The sequence below is a fragment of the Montipora foliosa genome, chromosome 9 (genome assembly GCF_036669935.1).
Source record: "Montipora foliosa isolate CH-2021 chromosome 9, ASM3666993v2, whole genome shotgun sequence".
In the NCBI taxonomy this organism is placed as follows: domain Eukaryota; kingdom Metazoa; phylum Cnidaria; class Anthozoa; order Scleractinia; family Acroporidae; genus Montipora; species Montipora foliosa.
This window is the reverse complement of record NC_090877.1, coordinates 29705611-29720270: the sequence shown is the minus strand read 5'-3', so window position 1 is coordinate 29720270 and position 14660 is coordinate 29705611. Positions and strand designations below refer to the sequence as shown.

Sequence of the window (14660 nt, the reverse complement as noted above, 5' to 3'; positions counted from 1 at the left end):
CACCACCTGTGAGTGTAGTGAACGAAATTCAAGGGCCTGGTGTTCAAAACCACCTGTGGGTTCCTTCATCAACCACCTGCGGGTTCCTCATTTTCTTGTCCCCTGTGGGCTGCAATTTGCTCCTGCAGTAGACGGCTAAGTTAAGGGTTTGATTTTTTTTAGCAATATTTGGTCACAGCATTTGCTCTAAGAGCACAAAGTGCTCATCTGGAGAGCTAACGCAGTTTACATTAAATTATTTATCGTCAGGGACGGAAAAGACATACAAACAAAACATAACTACGAAAAACGATTTGAGTGAGAGATAAAAGACCGAACAGAAGAAAACAAGTTTTCATTAATCTGAAAGTCAAGACCAGGAACTCCATTTAAAAGGAAGTCAATTTTTTTTCTTGTCAGATGCTAAAAGCTATTTATCTCCCAACAAGTGTGCAGCGGAGGAAAACAGTGATTCGCGCAGAGCAGCAAAACTCGGGCAAAATAAAAATAGTGTTCGACATCTTCAACTAATTGACCGCATAGACGACAAGCAGATGAAGCAGAACAATTTCAAAAGGTCATGATTTAAGGCGCTAAAATTAAGCCTTAAACGAGAATGAAAAATCGAAGCTACACGATCCCCTGTGTAAAACAAATAGTTGCTAGTTGGAAATTTCATTTGCTTCGAAACGTTATTTTTAAAGAGAAGAGGACTCCAACCCAGTCCAAAACACATTTAGCTAAATGAACCCCATCTGGACATACACAGGACCAAGACAAAGCTCCTTTCCACAGGAGTATTATTAAAGTCCCTTTTGCAAAGCTTAAGGTGGCGTCATACCCTAATTATCTGGCTTGGTGGGGGTACCAGCCAGTTGTTCCCCCCCCCCCCCCCCCCCTGCCAATTTTGGGTAAAAGCATCCACGCCCTCGCAGCCAGGATTCCAGAAGCGGGAATTAAATCAAAGAAATTTGGCGTTATATCATGTTGCGAAACTGTCAACTGTAAAAGGGCCCCATAGAGTGCTGATCCACAGAAAAATGTCTGGACTCATACCCCAATCCATCCTCGGAGACCCAGGGGCAGTTAGTGGGGGCGGGAAAAAGTCTAAATGGGCGAGGAAAAAAATCGGGCGAAGAAAAGTCAAAAACGAAAATAGGTTTCGTTTTTGACTTTTCTTCGCCCGATTTTTTTCCTCGCCCGTTTAGACTTTTTCCCACCCCCACTAACTGCCCCCGGGTCTCCGAGGATGACCCCAATCGTCAACGTCCGTACGCTTGCTGAGGTAATCAGCCAACAGGTTCTGCTCCCGGGGTACCCACACCGGGACAACCACAACGTAATTTTCAACACACAAATAGACAATGTCTTCAACCAATGATTGAAGATCAGGTTTCGTGCTTCCTCCGTCGATAACACGAACGATGTTCTGGTTGTCAGTATGCCATTGTACGTTATGTCCCCTAAAGCTATGTCCAATGGACAATGTGTACAGCTTTCAGCTCTCGCCAAGTAGAGCTCTTTCCCCTTTCATTAGTTTGCCATTGTCCCTAACAGACCAAATTGTGTTTTGCGGAAACTACGCAACCGCCAAAGCCGTGATCTGATGCATCTGAATAAACCACGGAATCAAAAACATGAGGCTCGTCGAACAGCTTCTTGCCAATAACTGGCCCACATTTTTATCCCAGAATTGTAGCTCTTCTCTAACCTTTGAAGAGCAAGGAACGATGGCGTCCCACGATTGCCTAGTTTCTATCGCGAAATACATGCGTCTGGTGTACAAATACTGAAACGGCCGAACCAATGGCTTTTGACATGGATATAATGCGGCCGGGAATGAAACATTGTCAGTTCTTTCCAGAACTAATGAAAAGGATTTCTTTAATTTTGACAACCTGTTTTCAGTTACATACAAACGGTTTTCTGACATATTGAAAACGTGACCCAACCAGGTTTGGGTAAGGGATGGTTCCCAATTGCAAGCACACTTATTTTCGCTGAGAACAAAGCCCAATCGGCCAAGATTTTTCTTGACTGCTTAGGCGTCAACAGTAGCGGACTCTTTGGAAGAATTGCCGCCTAAACCGTCGTCCAAAAATATGCAAATTCTCTTACCTGAACCCCTCCAATGACTTATTAGAGGTTTCAAGAGTTTGGTGAATATATAAGGCGCGGTGGACAGACCAAACGGTAACACGCTAAAAACGAAATACGTCGCTTTACCCCGATAGGACCATTGGAATCCTGGGTACGTTCGATGGCTTTGAAAAAATTCAACGTGATGATAAGCACTCTTGATATCGAATGTATACAGATATTAGCCTTCCTCTAGTAGATCCTGGGCTGTGGTTATGTCTTCGGATTTGAGTTTATACTTAAAAAGGTGGGAGTTAACATGCCGTAAATCGAGTACCAAAAACGGGATGTGTAATTCCCTGATGGGAAAGCCAACGAGCTTTGTAATGGCGAAATGGCTGTACTTCCGACTGCTCTCGTAAACTTAAATGGCCAGGAGCGAGCCTTCGCAGCCTTGGATGCGCGCGTTTCGGCAAGTTTCCTCTGAGCTTCGTTTTCTGTCTTTTTCATTTTCTTGGCGTCCTGGTCGTTATCGGCGAGTTCGTTGTCTAGGTATTCGCCGACGGTTTTCCAGCCATACTCAGATTTGTCTGCTATTAGAACGAGCTTTTGGCGTCGATCAATAAGCTCAATAACTTCATTCAGTTTAGCGATACATGCGTCCTATTTTCCGCTGTTGACGGCGTTTTTGGCTTCACTGACCACGGACTTCACCTGCTGGTTGTGTTTGAATTGTTGTTCGTGCCCTTTCTTTTTGAATGTACGTGGTTCCGTAAGGCGGATCTTTTTTAATTCGCTCATTTGGGTGATGGAGGCCTCGTCCAGCCGTCTTTTCATTGAGTCTAGTTTGTTGTCGATGACTGAAGAGAGCTTTTCGAGCATGCTGAACTGCTGCCGGTCAAGTTCGGCTTGAACGGCTAGATCCATCTGTTTGGATTTCTGGAGAACGTTGAGTCCTAAATACAGAATCGGAAGACAAATTGGCCTTTAAGACTTGAGTACTGTGAACTGGGCTAACGGAAAAACTTGATTTGAGAAAATCTCGAAACGAGAGCAAGTTGGCGGCAACGTCAGCATAGAATGGCTCGACTCAGAAAAATCCCGCCCTTATAGTACTTGCGTCACCATAGAAACTGTCAAAAACCGACGAACCGTGGAAACAACGATTTGCTGGTATTCTTCGAACCGCAGCAAATAACAATTTCCAGCGGGCGAGGAGCGAACACTTTTTTCGGCCGCGCGAGAATAGGGCGGGCGCAAAAAAATGGAGGTGGGAGGGGAGGAGAGGAGAAGGAAAGGCTTGCCGACAAACCCCTCGATTTTGAAAACTCCCGTCGCCCACGAACGGGGTCTCTGATTGGCGCGGTTCGGATTTTTTGATTGACACCTCTCAGTCCCTCATGTCAAAATAATTGAAAATTAGACAAGAGGTAAACTTACCTTGCAGGATAATTGTAATTCTCCTAGTCCATAGGGAGCAATTATGACGTCATTATGCGATCCCTTATCGCGCATGCGCAGCAGACCACTCTTCGAAGTTTATTGTTATCATTCTCGTCTCCAGAGGTCGCGATTCTTTCGTTCAGCACCGAGAATAACGACCTCTGGCTGGTTCCGAACCAGGAAGTCCGCGAATCACGGACTTCCGGCTCGTCTGCGCAATCTCAGAAATTTGAAACAATAAGTAGCTGTCAACGGTTATCAAAATAGACCCCCACTGAGACTGCGCGTATTTCGGAACCGGCCAGAGGTCGTTATTCTCGGTGCTGACCGAAAGAATCGCGGCCTCTGGGGACGAGAATGTATTGTTATGTAAATCAGATACCAGTATACAATACCACTGCTAGCCAGATTCGTCCTCTTTCTTTGATGGAAACCAAACAAAGCGAAGAAATTTACATACTTTTGGCACAGTCCTCTGGGTGGGTCCATAAAGAAAGAGGGGGGACCGACGTCATAATTGCTCCGTATGGACTCGGAGAATTACAATTATCCTGCAAGGTAAGTTTACCTCTTGTCTAATTTTTAATTCTCCCCATCCCTACTCCGCATTATGACGTCATCATGCGTTGTTTGAAGCAATGTGACAAAACTGTATAACAAGGAAATTTATTTATTGAATTAGAATCATTTCAGCCATGGAGTATTCTGGTACCTGTCTCTTATAAAATTTAGAGAAGGTTTTCTCGCTAGACCAAGTGGCTAAACTTAATATTTCCTTAATAGAAGCCCCACTGAAAAAGGCCTTAGATGTGGCGGCTGATCTTGTACTATGAGCCTTGAAAATGTTGGTGTCAATACCAGATTTTCCCAAAACGGTTTTTATCCATCTGGCTAAAGTACTGCTAGACACGTCCTAATGCGGTTTACAATAGGAAACAAAAAGCTGTTGGGTATTAACGCGAAGCTTCTCAGTCTTTGCGACATATTCGATTAGATGTGAACGAGGGCATATAGCCCTGTCGTTTTTGATTTCTGGAATGATAACCTTAACAGAATTGCTCCCGGGGTACGTAAGGCCTGTAAAGTCTGGCTTCTCTGAGCTGAAACTAGTGCAACTAAAGTCACTATCTTTAAACTCAAGTCCTTGAGAGATAAAAACTCTAATGGTATTAAAGTTTTTAAATATGAGGCAACTATGGCAACGTCCCATGTATGTGAATACCGTGGTACAGGGGGTTAGAAATAAACAAACCCTTCATTAGTCTTGTTACAAGATGATCTTCACCTATGTCTCGTCCTGTAATAGACTTTATTGTAGTCGAGACTGCTGATCTATAAGTATTAACTGTGCAATAGGCTTTCCCTTCTTGGAAAGTGTTCAACAGAAAATCAATAAACACAGTCACAGGCGCTTGAACAGGATCAGTCTTGAATTTTATCACACCAGCTAATCCATCTTTCCCAAGGTCGGTTATACTGCTTGTGAGTACCTTGTCCATGACCTGAGGATGATCTGGGAAGCCCTTCTGAAACGCCTTGTTTCTTGAGTCCTTGCCAGAAAAAATCCACGCGGCAAGTTGAATCTTTCTGCGAAGAGGATGACGAGAGAGAGACGTTCCACCAGAAGACTTAGTACAGTCGGAAACCACACCTGTGTTGTTCACACTGGAGCTATCAACAATATGTAAGCTTGATCGTGACGGACTTTTGCCAATACTCTTGGGATTAGGCTAAATGGTTGAAAAGCGTAATAGAAACAATCACTCCATGAGAACGAAAAAGCGTCTGTGGCCACAGCTCCAGGGCAAGGATGCCAAGAAACGTATCGGTCACATTTGGTATTCAAGCGGGTTGCAAAAAGGTCTACTCTCGGATTGACGAGGAGCCCGGGTAGCCCATTGGTATACCGTTGGGTGTAGTCTCCACTCGATCCTGTCATTAAAAATCCGAGAAAAATAGTCGATCCGCGTGTATGTTTTTCTGGCCAGGAATATGCACAGCAGTAACGAAAATATTTCGTGTAAGGCACCATAACCAAATTTCCCTTGCCAAGGCATTAAGTATGGGCGAGCCCATGCCACCCATTTTATTGATATAGGCTACCGCAGTCGTGTTATCTGTCTTCAAACAAACCCGCGCGTTGTTACCGGCAAAGCATTTCAAGGCCAGAAAAACCGCTAGTAATTCCAAATAATTTATATGGTACGTAGCTTCTTTGGGAGACCAATGACCCCCAGTATGGTGTTCACCATGCGTGCACCCCATCCCAGGCTACTAGCGACCGATTCTATGGAGAAAAGGAAGGCTTTCTAAACGACTTGCCGTTATAGGCTCAAATCCGAGCACGCAGTGTCGGTAATGCTAACGAGCTCCTCATAAGATGCACCTGAAGAAACACGAGTTTATTTGCATGCCTCCACAGATCGATAAAATAATTGTAAATACCGAACAGCTGGGAAAGCGGCAACGAGAAGCCCGGTTACCTCAGCTACCTGGTGAATGGAAGCTCTCTTAAAATTACGCAAAGTCGTACACGCGTTAATTATTTTGGAGACCTTACTCTCAGAAAGAGACAGTCATATCGCGCGAGTCTATATTAAAGCCTATGTAAGAAATTTCCCTGGTAGGCTGTAGACAAGACTTTTCATGGTTTATGAGTACAGTCGTGAGTACAGACCGAACGCAGCGAGGTCTGTACACACGACCGAGGTCAAGATTCTCCCATACAGACTGACTAAGCTCGGTTAATAAGATGTTTATTATATGGAAAACAAGAACAATTTAATTCGTTTAATGTAACTGGTTTGTACTAACTGACATTTTGCTTGCGAACGGCGATGACTGGCGATGAGCTGAACTCAATTCTGTCAAATTTTGCTCGTGATCCTCTCTTTTGTCATCATGCTGTTTGGCACTTCCATAAATAAATATTGTTAGAAGAAAATACTCAATATTTTTGAATTATACAAAAATTTGGTTTATCAACGGAGTTGATAATGTAAATTGACCACCGTACAGAGATTCTAATCTCTGTACGGTGGTCAATTTACATTATCAACTCCGTTGATAAACCAAATTTTTGTATACTACTTCCCCACCGACGCAGCACCACAGTTTCTTTAGAAACTACCCCTTCATTTTTGAATTATAGTTTGCATCTTTTCACCGCAAAACAGTACCGGTCTAGATGCCGGTCTAGATGGGAAAATCTAGACCGCGGTCAATATCGATTTCAGCCAATCAAATTCGTGAACTTGGTAGTTCCCAGTCCTTGTGAGACAGAGCAATATAATAAACTAATATATTATCGTTCGTTTCCTTCTTGTCTCGCCCCATTTTTCGCGCGGCCAAAACATGGTTCTCACTGTGTTGATGTGGAGAAATAAAAATAAAAGCCAATGAAAACTCGTTGTTTCAATGATGTAATGATCGATCGGTAAAAACCAATGAAATCATTTTCCACACATTCCAGGAAAAATCACGTGGTATTGAACACGATTATCAACGGTAAACAGGGTGCTTACCATTTAGCCAAATAATCCGGATGGAATGATCGTTGAATAAAGGTAAGCGATTTTCCGAATTTAATGACCAACCGGATGATAATGGCGCTTACCATTTACGACACAGGATTCCATCCCTCATATTTAACTCGATCTTGTGAGAAAGGGCCTGGAAACGGAAGGATTCTCGCAAATGGTAAGAGCATTTAGCGAATTTCGTTCCGAATTTAAAGAAAAAAGAGGACTACCTCTGGGCTGCTTACCATTCAGCCAAAAAATCCGAAAATTTCGGTTTGAGGTCAAATGGAAAGGCAAATTTCCGGAAAATCTTTTCGGAAATTGTTTTTCGGAAATTGTTGACAACCTCCATAGGTAGTCCTCTTTTTCCGTTCGGAACGGAATTCGCGAAATGCTCTTACCATTTGCGAGAATCCTTCCGTTTCCAGGCCCTTTCTCACAAGATCGAGTAAAATATGAGGGATGGAATGCTGTGTCGTAAATGGTATTAAAAGCGCCATTCTCATCCGGTTGGTCATTAAATTCGGAAAATCGCTTACCTTTATGCAACGATCATTCCATCCGGATTATTTGGCTAAATGGTAAGCACCCCTGGAGGTTGTCCACAATTTCCGAAAAGATTTTCCGGAAAATTGCCTTTCCATTTGACCTCAAACCGAAATTTCCGGATTTTTTGGCAAAAAATGGTAAGCACCCTGTACAGACGCTCCTCTCCGATTTGTTTTGCGTAGAGTTGGTGGCTGTACACAGGCCAACAAGAACATGCTCATGGAACGAGTCACACAACGATTGTCACGCAAAAATTAATCACACGGTAGTTGGTGAATGGGAAGAATGCCACACGAACTGCGTTAATTTGTCGGTATTTTATTGTATTTGCATTGGTAGTAATGATGGTTTGAGGTTCACGAGTGAAAGTCAAAGATGCTATGCCAGTGCTTCGCAACGGGCGAAGAGACAACTGGAGCGAAGCAACCAAGCTTGCCACGAGCTTAAGCCCCCACAATTCATTACGATGCCACATGACTAATCGCTTAAATATTTTACTCAGCTGATAAAAATAGTTTACATTTTTTGTTCGATACCCACAACAATAGCTCAAAGCTCAATAGCGGGGGGCTATTATTCAATAAGTATCTCCAAAAGAAACGAGAAAATTGAACCAAACATTGCGTTGCTGAAAGTCACGAACTTATCCGACGTAACACGTGGAAGGTTTGGGCACCGAAGGTTACGTACTAAATCATGGGATTCAAGCAAGAACTTTTTGTCGAGAAAATACCGAACGAATTTATCTGTTCCCACTGCCATAACGTTTTTCTTGAACCAACTGTTTTGACTTGCCTTCACAAACTGTGTGCTAAATGTTGCCAGAAAAGAACGAAGCGCAAGGCTCCAACATGTCCTGTCTGCAAGCAAGGTCTTTGTTCAAGTGACGAGGAAATTGATACAGACTGGAGGAGACGTTACGAAAGCTTAAAAATGAATTGCCCTAGAGGGTGCGGAAAAGACTTCGTGCTCGGAGACCTCACTAATCACTATGCTCATCATTGCCAACTGACATTCACCCTTTGCAGCAACACTGGTTGCAGCAAGAAAATCAGACGAAAGGACCTTTCTTTTCATCTCAAACAGTGCGACTTCCGTATTGTTGATTGCGAAGGATGTGGATTCAAAACCAAATACATCGATTTAAGAATGCATCAGATCGTCCAAAAATGCCTTGTGAGAAGTAACCGCCACATGATTGTGCAAAACCGTAGGGAAATGAGCGCTCGACTGAAAGAGCATCGAGTGAAATTGCAAGAAGAAAGTTTTGAAATCGAACTTGAGGAAAGAGACGTGGATCGTGCGAAGATGTGGAGTGCAATTGCGAGAAATAACATTTCAAGATCAGTTACGCCGAACAGAGGAAATGGTTTGACGGAACCTATAGACGAGATGGGCTTTTACCGGTTTGTTCGCAGCGCGCCTTTATGTCAACTGCATAAGGAAGTTCGAGGCACTGGAACTCAATCCAAACTATGTGCTTTCTGCAATAAACTCTTTAGTGATAACCGCAACCATAGTCAAGCTTGCAGCTGGCACAAAGGGGTAAGTCGTTAAACTTTTAAAGGTAAAACAATGCAACAAACATATCACTAATGTACAACTACAACATGTTGTGGGTTTGTTTTGTACCCCATTGGTCTTAGTGCTGTACTGTGACTGACCAGGGCGCGGTTGTTCGAAAGCGGGTTAAATGCTAACCCCGGGTTAAATTGCCTTAAGCCGAGGTTAAATTTTAATCGCAGGTTTGTTGTGTTGTTCAAACATTGGTTAACACTAACTTCGGGTTAAACGGTGGGTTAAATTTAATCCACCGAGCAAGCAGGGTTAAATTGTTAAAAATCTGGTTAAATCAGGAATAAACAGCGTTTACAGCATCGACAATTTTTTTCCACATTTTATTTTTCTTCTGATTGGTGACGCTGTTGGTAAACTTGCTTTGTATCAGCGAAAGGTTTTCTTCAACTCTTTCCTTCAAAACGGCAATTTCTGAAGCGCTAAAATTTTGTTTTCGAGCTTTGCATGAGATAGCTGAGGAAGCCATTTTGCAGAGCTCGCATCTTGCTCACCATGGCAACATGGTACGAATACTTTATTATGAGATGCTAACCGCGGTTTAAACATGCTTAACCCGAAGTTAGCTAACCTGTCCTTTAACCACGCTTCGAACAACGCAATTTTAACAGCGAGTTAACAAACTCATGGTTAGGGAATTTAACCTCCGGTTAGGCCTAACCAGAGGTTAGTTTAACCTGTCTTTTGAACAACTGGGCCCAGGGGTTTTCAAAGTGAACAAAGAAAAAATAAGCCAACAGCCAGCTGACCAAATGAGTTATGTAGCAGCTCTCGTAACGTATAATGTGATTAACTCTCCACCCTAGCCAAAAACAAAAGACTAAACAATTGAAGCAATGACTTAAGACTTAAACAATAAAAGCTGTTTACAATACCAAACTAGAGCAGCTGCTTACAAGAGCTGCTGCATTACTGTTTTGTTTTTGGCGTGGGTAGTGAGCCAAACACATTGCATGTTATGAGAGCTGCTACATTACTGGAGTGACCAGATTGATCAAGCTCTGTCAATAACTTATTTTGCATTTCATTAACTATGGTGCCTTTTCATGGCAGTCCAGGAGTTGGTCCATTTTCTACAAAATCAGGAGCACAGGCAGCCCAATCAAATTGTGTGACAGCTGAGCTTTCCCATCAACTGACTTTAGGCTTTATTTACCTCACTTATTCTGCCACATTGCTTTCAATATTTGGTTGAATATTCTTGAACATTGGGTTGCCAGTCATGTGAGTTTATGAGTGATCAGCTAGACAATCATTTCAAGGAAAAGACAGTGAGCAGGAGGGTCTACTCCTTACTGGCTGTTGGCTGTAAAGTTTAATTAGAAAATTAAACAAGAAGGAAGGAAGTGTACAATGTAAGTTTGATTGAGATTCTTCTACATGTACGTCATCTTAAGCTTGATGTATCAGGTGAGATTCAGTGTTCTTACCAGGTTATCATACTTCAGGATCCACTGTACTCTTAAAGAAGCCAAAAAAGGGGTTCATGAGTGAGAAAAGTGGGTCAAAATAGATACAGTTATCTCATTATTTTACTCGCAGCTAAATTATAGGAAAATAGATTGCTAGATAATAAATGTTCAATATCTAAATGCTACATGTAGCTGTAAAATAGCATTTATTTTTTCGGTCTCACTTTTTCTAAAGTCTCTGTTACGAGCCTAGGAAGGCCCATCAGGCCGGCACTTATCTCCACTTTCCATAGCATGAAGCGACTAGGAGTATTTCTACATTGTACTCCCCCAGGATGGGATGCTAGTCCATCCCAGGGTTACCCCCAGCATTTTTGCCGGGATCCATTTATACGCCTGGGTGGAGAGATGCACCGTGAAAGTAAAGTGTCTTGCCCAAGAACACAACACAATGTCCCCAGCCAGGACCCGAACCCGGACCACTCGATCCGGAGTCGAGCATAATAATTTTACAAGAAGGCTTGCTTGGTGATCGTATTGTGCGACATGTCTGTAGCCACACGCCGCCCAACTCACTACACAAACACGTACATGACTTTCTAGCAGTGTTGTATTACAAAGATGCTACATGTATTTACAAACGTTTGTATGGAAATTCAATGGTTTTGTTTCAAAGGGCATAAAATGTTACTTGATCAAAATTGACTTACCCTGTTGCAGTGATGTATTCTTAGTTGTTTGGTGGCATCTCAGACTGTTTTGAAGCTTTTTCAGTGAACTAGCGCTAATTTGGTGTTCCAATGCTAATATATAGACAAGGCAGGAAAATAACCTCTGGCCTTAATTTCTCCATAAAATCAAATCACAGATGTTGCAGTTCCCTGTTGATTCACTGACTATGCAATTCCATTCAAGTATTATTCACTGTGAAGCTTTCTTTCTGAGCTCGCTTGGCTGCTGAAATTTCGAAATAGGCTTGTTGAAACTGCCTCGGATGCGCAGTAACTTAGCCAGACTGGGGGTAACCAGCGGCCTTGTAATGACAAGCAAACCTATCGTTAGAAGGCCTTGAATGTACATGTATGGCCCGACTGGTCTTCATTTCAATAAGTCTTATGAGCAGGGCCTTCTTAATACTTTCAGTATCCATACAACTTGTCTGGTCTTTCTCCTGGTCCTTGTCTTACTGATTCATCATAGGCTGCACCATTCTCATTCATGTCGTTAAAAGGCAAGGAAGATTCTACTATTTTTCCTCTGTCCTTGAAGTATGATCACACTATTTCAGTGAAGTACGCTTGCACACTGCAATCTCCCATGACCCCTCAAGGTGATGACGTTGAAGAACCAGTTTTTAATGTGCACCAAGAAAAACACTAGTTTTTAAAAGTGGTTATGAGGAAAATAAATGACTGAATGTTGTGGACATCTAAGTTTTGTTCAGCTATGGTACAGTAATTCTTTACTCTACAACTTCACCACAGAACCCAATCCCAAGCTAAAAAATGGTACAGTGGACTTGAATGAATCATGTACAGTAATGATTAATGTCATGCCATTTTCCATTTTGAATGCAGTATTTTGGATAGTCTTCCCTCATTTTGTCCCCGGAGGGTTGGGGGGGGGGGGGGAATTAAGGAGTTTCTGGGTGGGGATGTGCCGCTGGGACCCTGGAACCCTTAGCCTATACCAGAGCTAGTTTCAGCTGGATTTTGCTACCCTATACTAGAGTAAACTCTCCAAATCACTCCTATCCTAGAGTAGCTGTTCTCCAGAAACTAAGGTCACTAGTACAGTCTAAAGCAAAGCCAAAACAAAACCTTATACCACAATTATTACTTCTTTCTTAAAACAGGATTTCTGTCTGAATCCCGATTTTTGACAGTTAATAATATCCAATAGCGTTTTATGATGATTATCTATCAACGCTGTTGAGGCTGAGTTGTGAAAATTTAAACTTGCCGAATTAATTTTTTTATATTTTTGAGTAGCAATTCCTGGTTTCCTTAGTCTAGATAAAATCTTCAACCAACTGGTCAGTTTCGTGAAAAATGATACCCTATTCTAGACCCAAACGCTCTGATTTATATACCCTCATATATGGCAGTACCCCCCCCCCCCCCTGGGCATTTTGTCCATTTTTTTGTGGGATCGAATGTTCCCCTTACATGTACATGTAAGTGAGCAAAAAATTATCATTGTTTTCTTTTTCCACATTTTTGTGTTCTTCTCTGGATTCCTGTGATACGTACAGCCGGTGAGTATGGATACAATATTTTTCACAATGTCTATCCATTAACCAGCTTTATTTTTATGACCTTTTTTCTGCATCCTCTGCTCTCCTTTTGAGTGACTCAGGAAAGGAAGAGAAATTTCAGGCTACACTTATGCATGTTTTACAAAATGTATAAATAATTATTTTCATAAAGTTGACCATTCAAGTGCTTCGGTAATGCCTGCTTCCTGAAAAACTTCTTTAACTGCGTAAAACTGCAAGGGGTACTACTGTACATTCAGCTTCCTGAATGACATGAACAAAATTCAAAGTGGGGTGATTAGCTCAAAACAAAATGTTACATGTACATGTAGGTTTATTTGTATTTGTGACTGTTGTATTGTCCATATCAGAAAATAATGTCAGTCCCTCCCAACCTGTGTTCTCCTGAGACCTTACAACAAAACCCTCATGTACTCAATCTTTTCACCTTTTAATTGTTGTTGTTTCCTTTTCTTTCTTACAATTTTGAAAGGTTGTGGACGTGGTAAGTGGTTTACGTTCTTGTTGGAAAATCTTTCATAGTCAGTGAAAGAATTTGACAATTTGCACATTTCCAGACTGTTTTAAAGACTTACCAGTAATTTTTGCTTGTTTCTTGTTTTTGTTTTTCATAATCGTGGTGGATTGGATTTCTTAAAATATCAAGTTTGTAAGTATCTACAAGTCATGTACATTGTAGCAGGACATAGCCAGTTCTCCACCGAAAGAGTCATGTGTCTCTAGGAAAATTTGATTCTTGATTTTTGATTTTCGGGTTGCAAATGGATTTTTTTTTACTTATGGATTTGGGATGTAGAGTTTTTTTTACTCCGAAAGATCTGCTTTGTGGTTATACAGTACTGCTCAAAAGTATAGAAAGTTGACAGTCTCTGCATCTGAAATACCGTCTATTAAGTTACTCCAGAAAAAATCTCCACCCCCCTGACAGATGTTTTTTAACCCACCCACCCAGGTTTTGGAAAGCATTAGACCCCCCTCTCCCTGCATTTTCAAGGCAAAAAAGCGTTCGTAGTGCAGCAGTGAAACGGTGCGTCCTTTGTGTACCGGAGTTCACAAGTTCAACCAAACTGGTACTGGATTACAGCTTTAGTCAGTTTCTAAAATCACTGGTGTTGAGCAGGTCTCAAGTTCAATTCGATAAAAAGTAAAGGAAAAATGATAGATACATGTAGTCTAAGTTACAAATGAGCTACAAAGGAATGAGAAAATCTAAACATTGAAAAGTAAAGAGAAATGAGAAAATGGACGCTTACATGAGACATAACTCCAAGCGTTGAAATTCCAAAAAAATTGCTGGTTTTCACTCACGTGATCAACAGCCATGTTTTTCAACGAAAACAAAAGGAAGCGTTTGCATAACAATAGATTTCAATTCCCGGAGGATTTGCTCGGGGCACCAACATGGCCGCCTTTTCTTTGTTTAGGGCACCAACATGGCGGTCGTGACGTCATGTGAAAACCGAGAATATTAGATAAAAACTCCTTCTCCAAAAAACGTGTCCTCCTAACTCCGAGGAAAACATGCTCCAAAACTAAAAGGCTAAATAATTATTATCATTTACTTACATCACAAAGAAATATTGAGCGGCTCAACAAAAAACGGTAATTACAAATTAATATTATTATCACCCAAGAAACATAACTGGAAACATATTGAATAATTGTTTTAGTATAAATACACAGGTGATTATGTCAAAAAAGAGAAAAAAAAAACATTTCAACGCGAAATCATCTTCACTTACAGTGGCAAAACGACTTCTGGCAGCCATTTTGTCCGTCGAGGTGATTATCGGCTGATAATCCGAGATAGCGAGCCAATGAGAG

The 14660-nt window shown here is 41.7% G+C and overlaps 1 protein-coding gene and 1 long non-coding RNA gene across 2 annotated transcripts; both read left to right on the top strand.

Moving 5' to 3' along the window:
- Nucleotides 1-8082: 8082 nt before the first annotated feature.
- Nucleotides 8083-12162, top strand: LOC137972081 (TNF receptor-associated factor 5-like). The gene has a single exon (XM_068818896.1). It carries the CDS (start codon nucleotides 8268-8270, stop codon nucleotides 9126-9128), a length of 861 nt encoding a protein of 286 aa, XP_068674997.1. The 5' UTR covers nucleotides 8083-8267; the 3' UTR covers nucleotides 9129-12162.
- A 629-nt stretch (nucleotides 12163-12791) lies between these two features.
- On the top strand, nucleotides 12792-14115 carry LOC137972086 (uncharacterized). The gene is made up of 2 exons (XR_011117029.1): nucleotides 12792-13320; nucleotides 13483-14115. It is a non-coding gene; the product is annotated as an uncharacterized lncRNA (long non-coding RNA).
- Nucleotides 14116-14660: the final 545 nt, after the last annotated feature.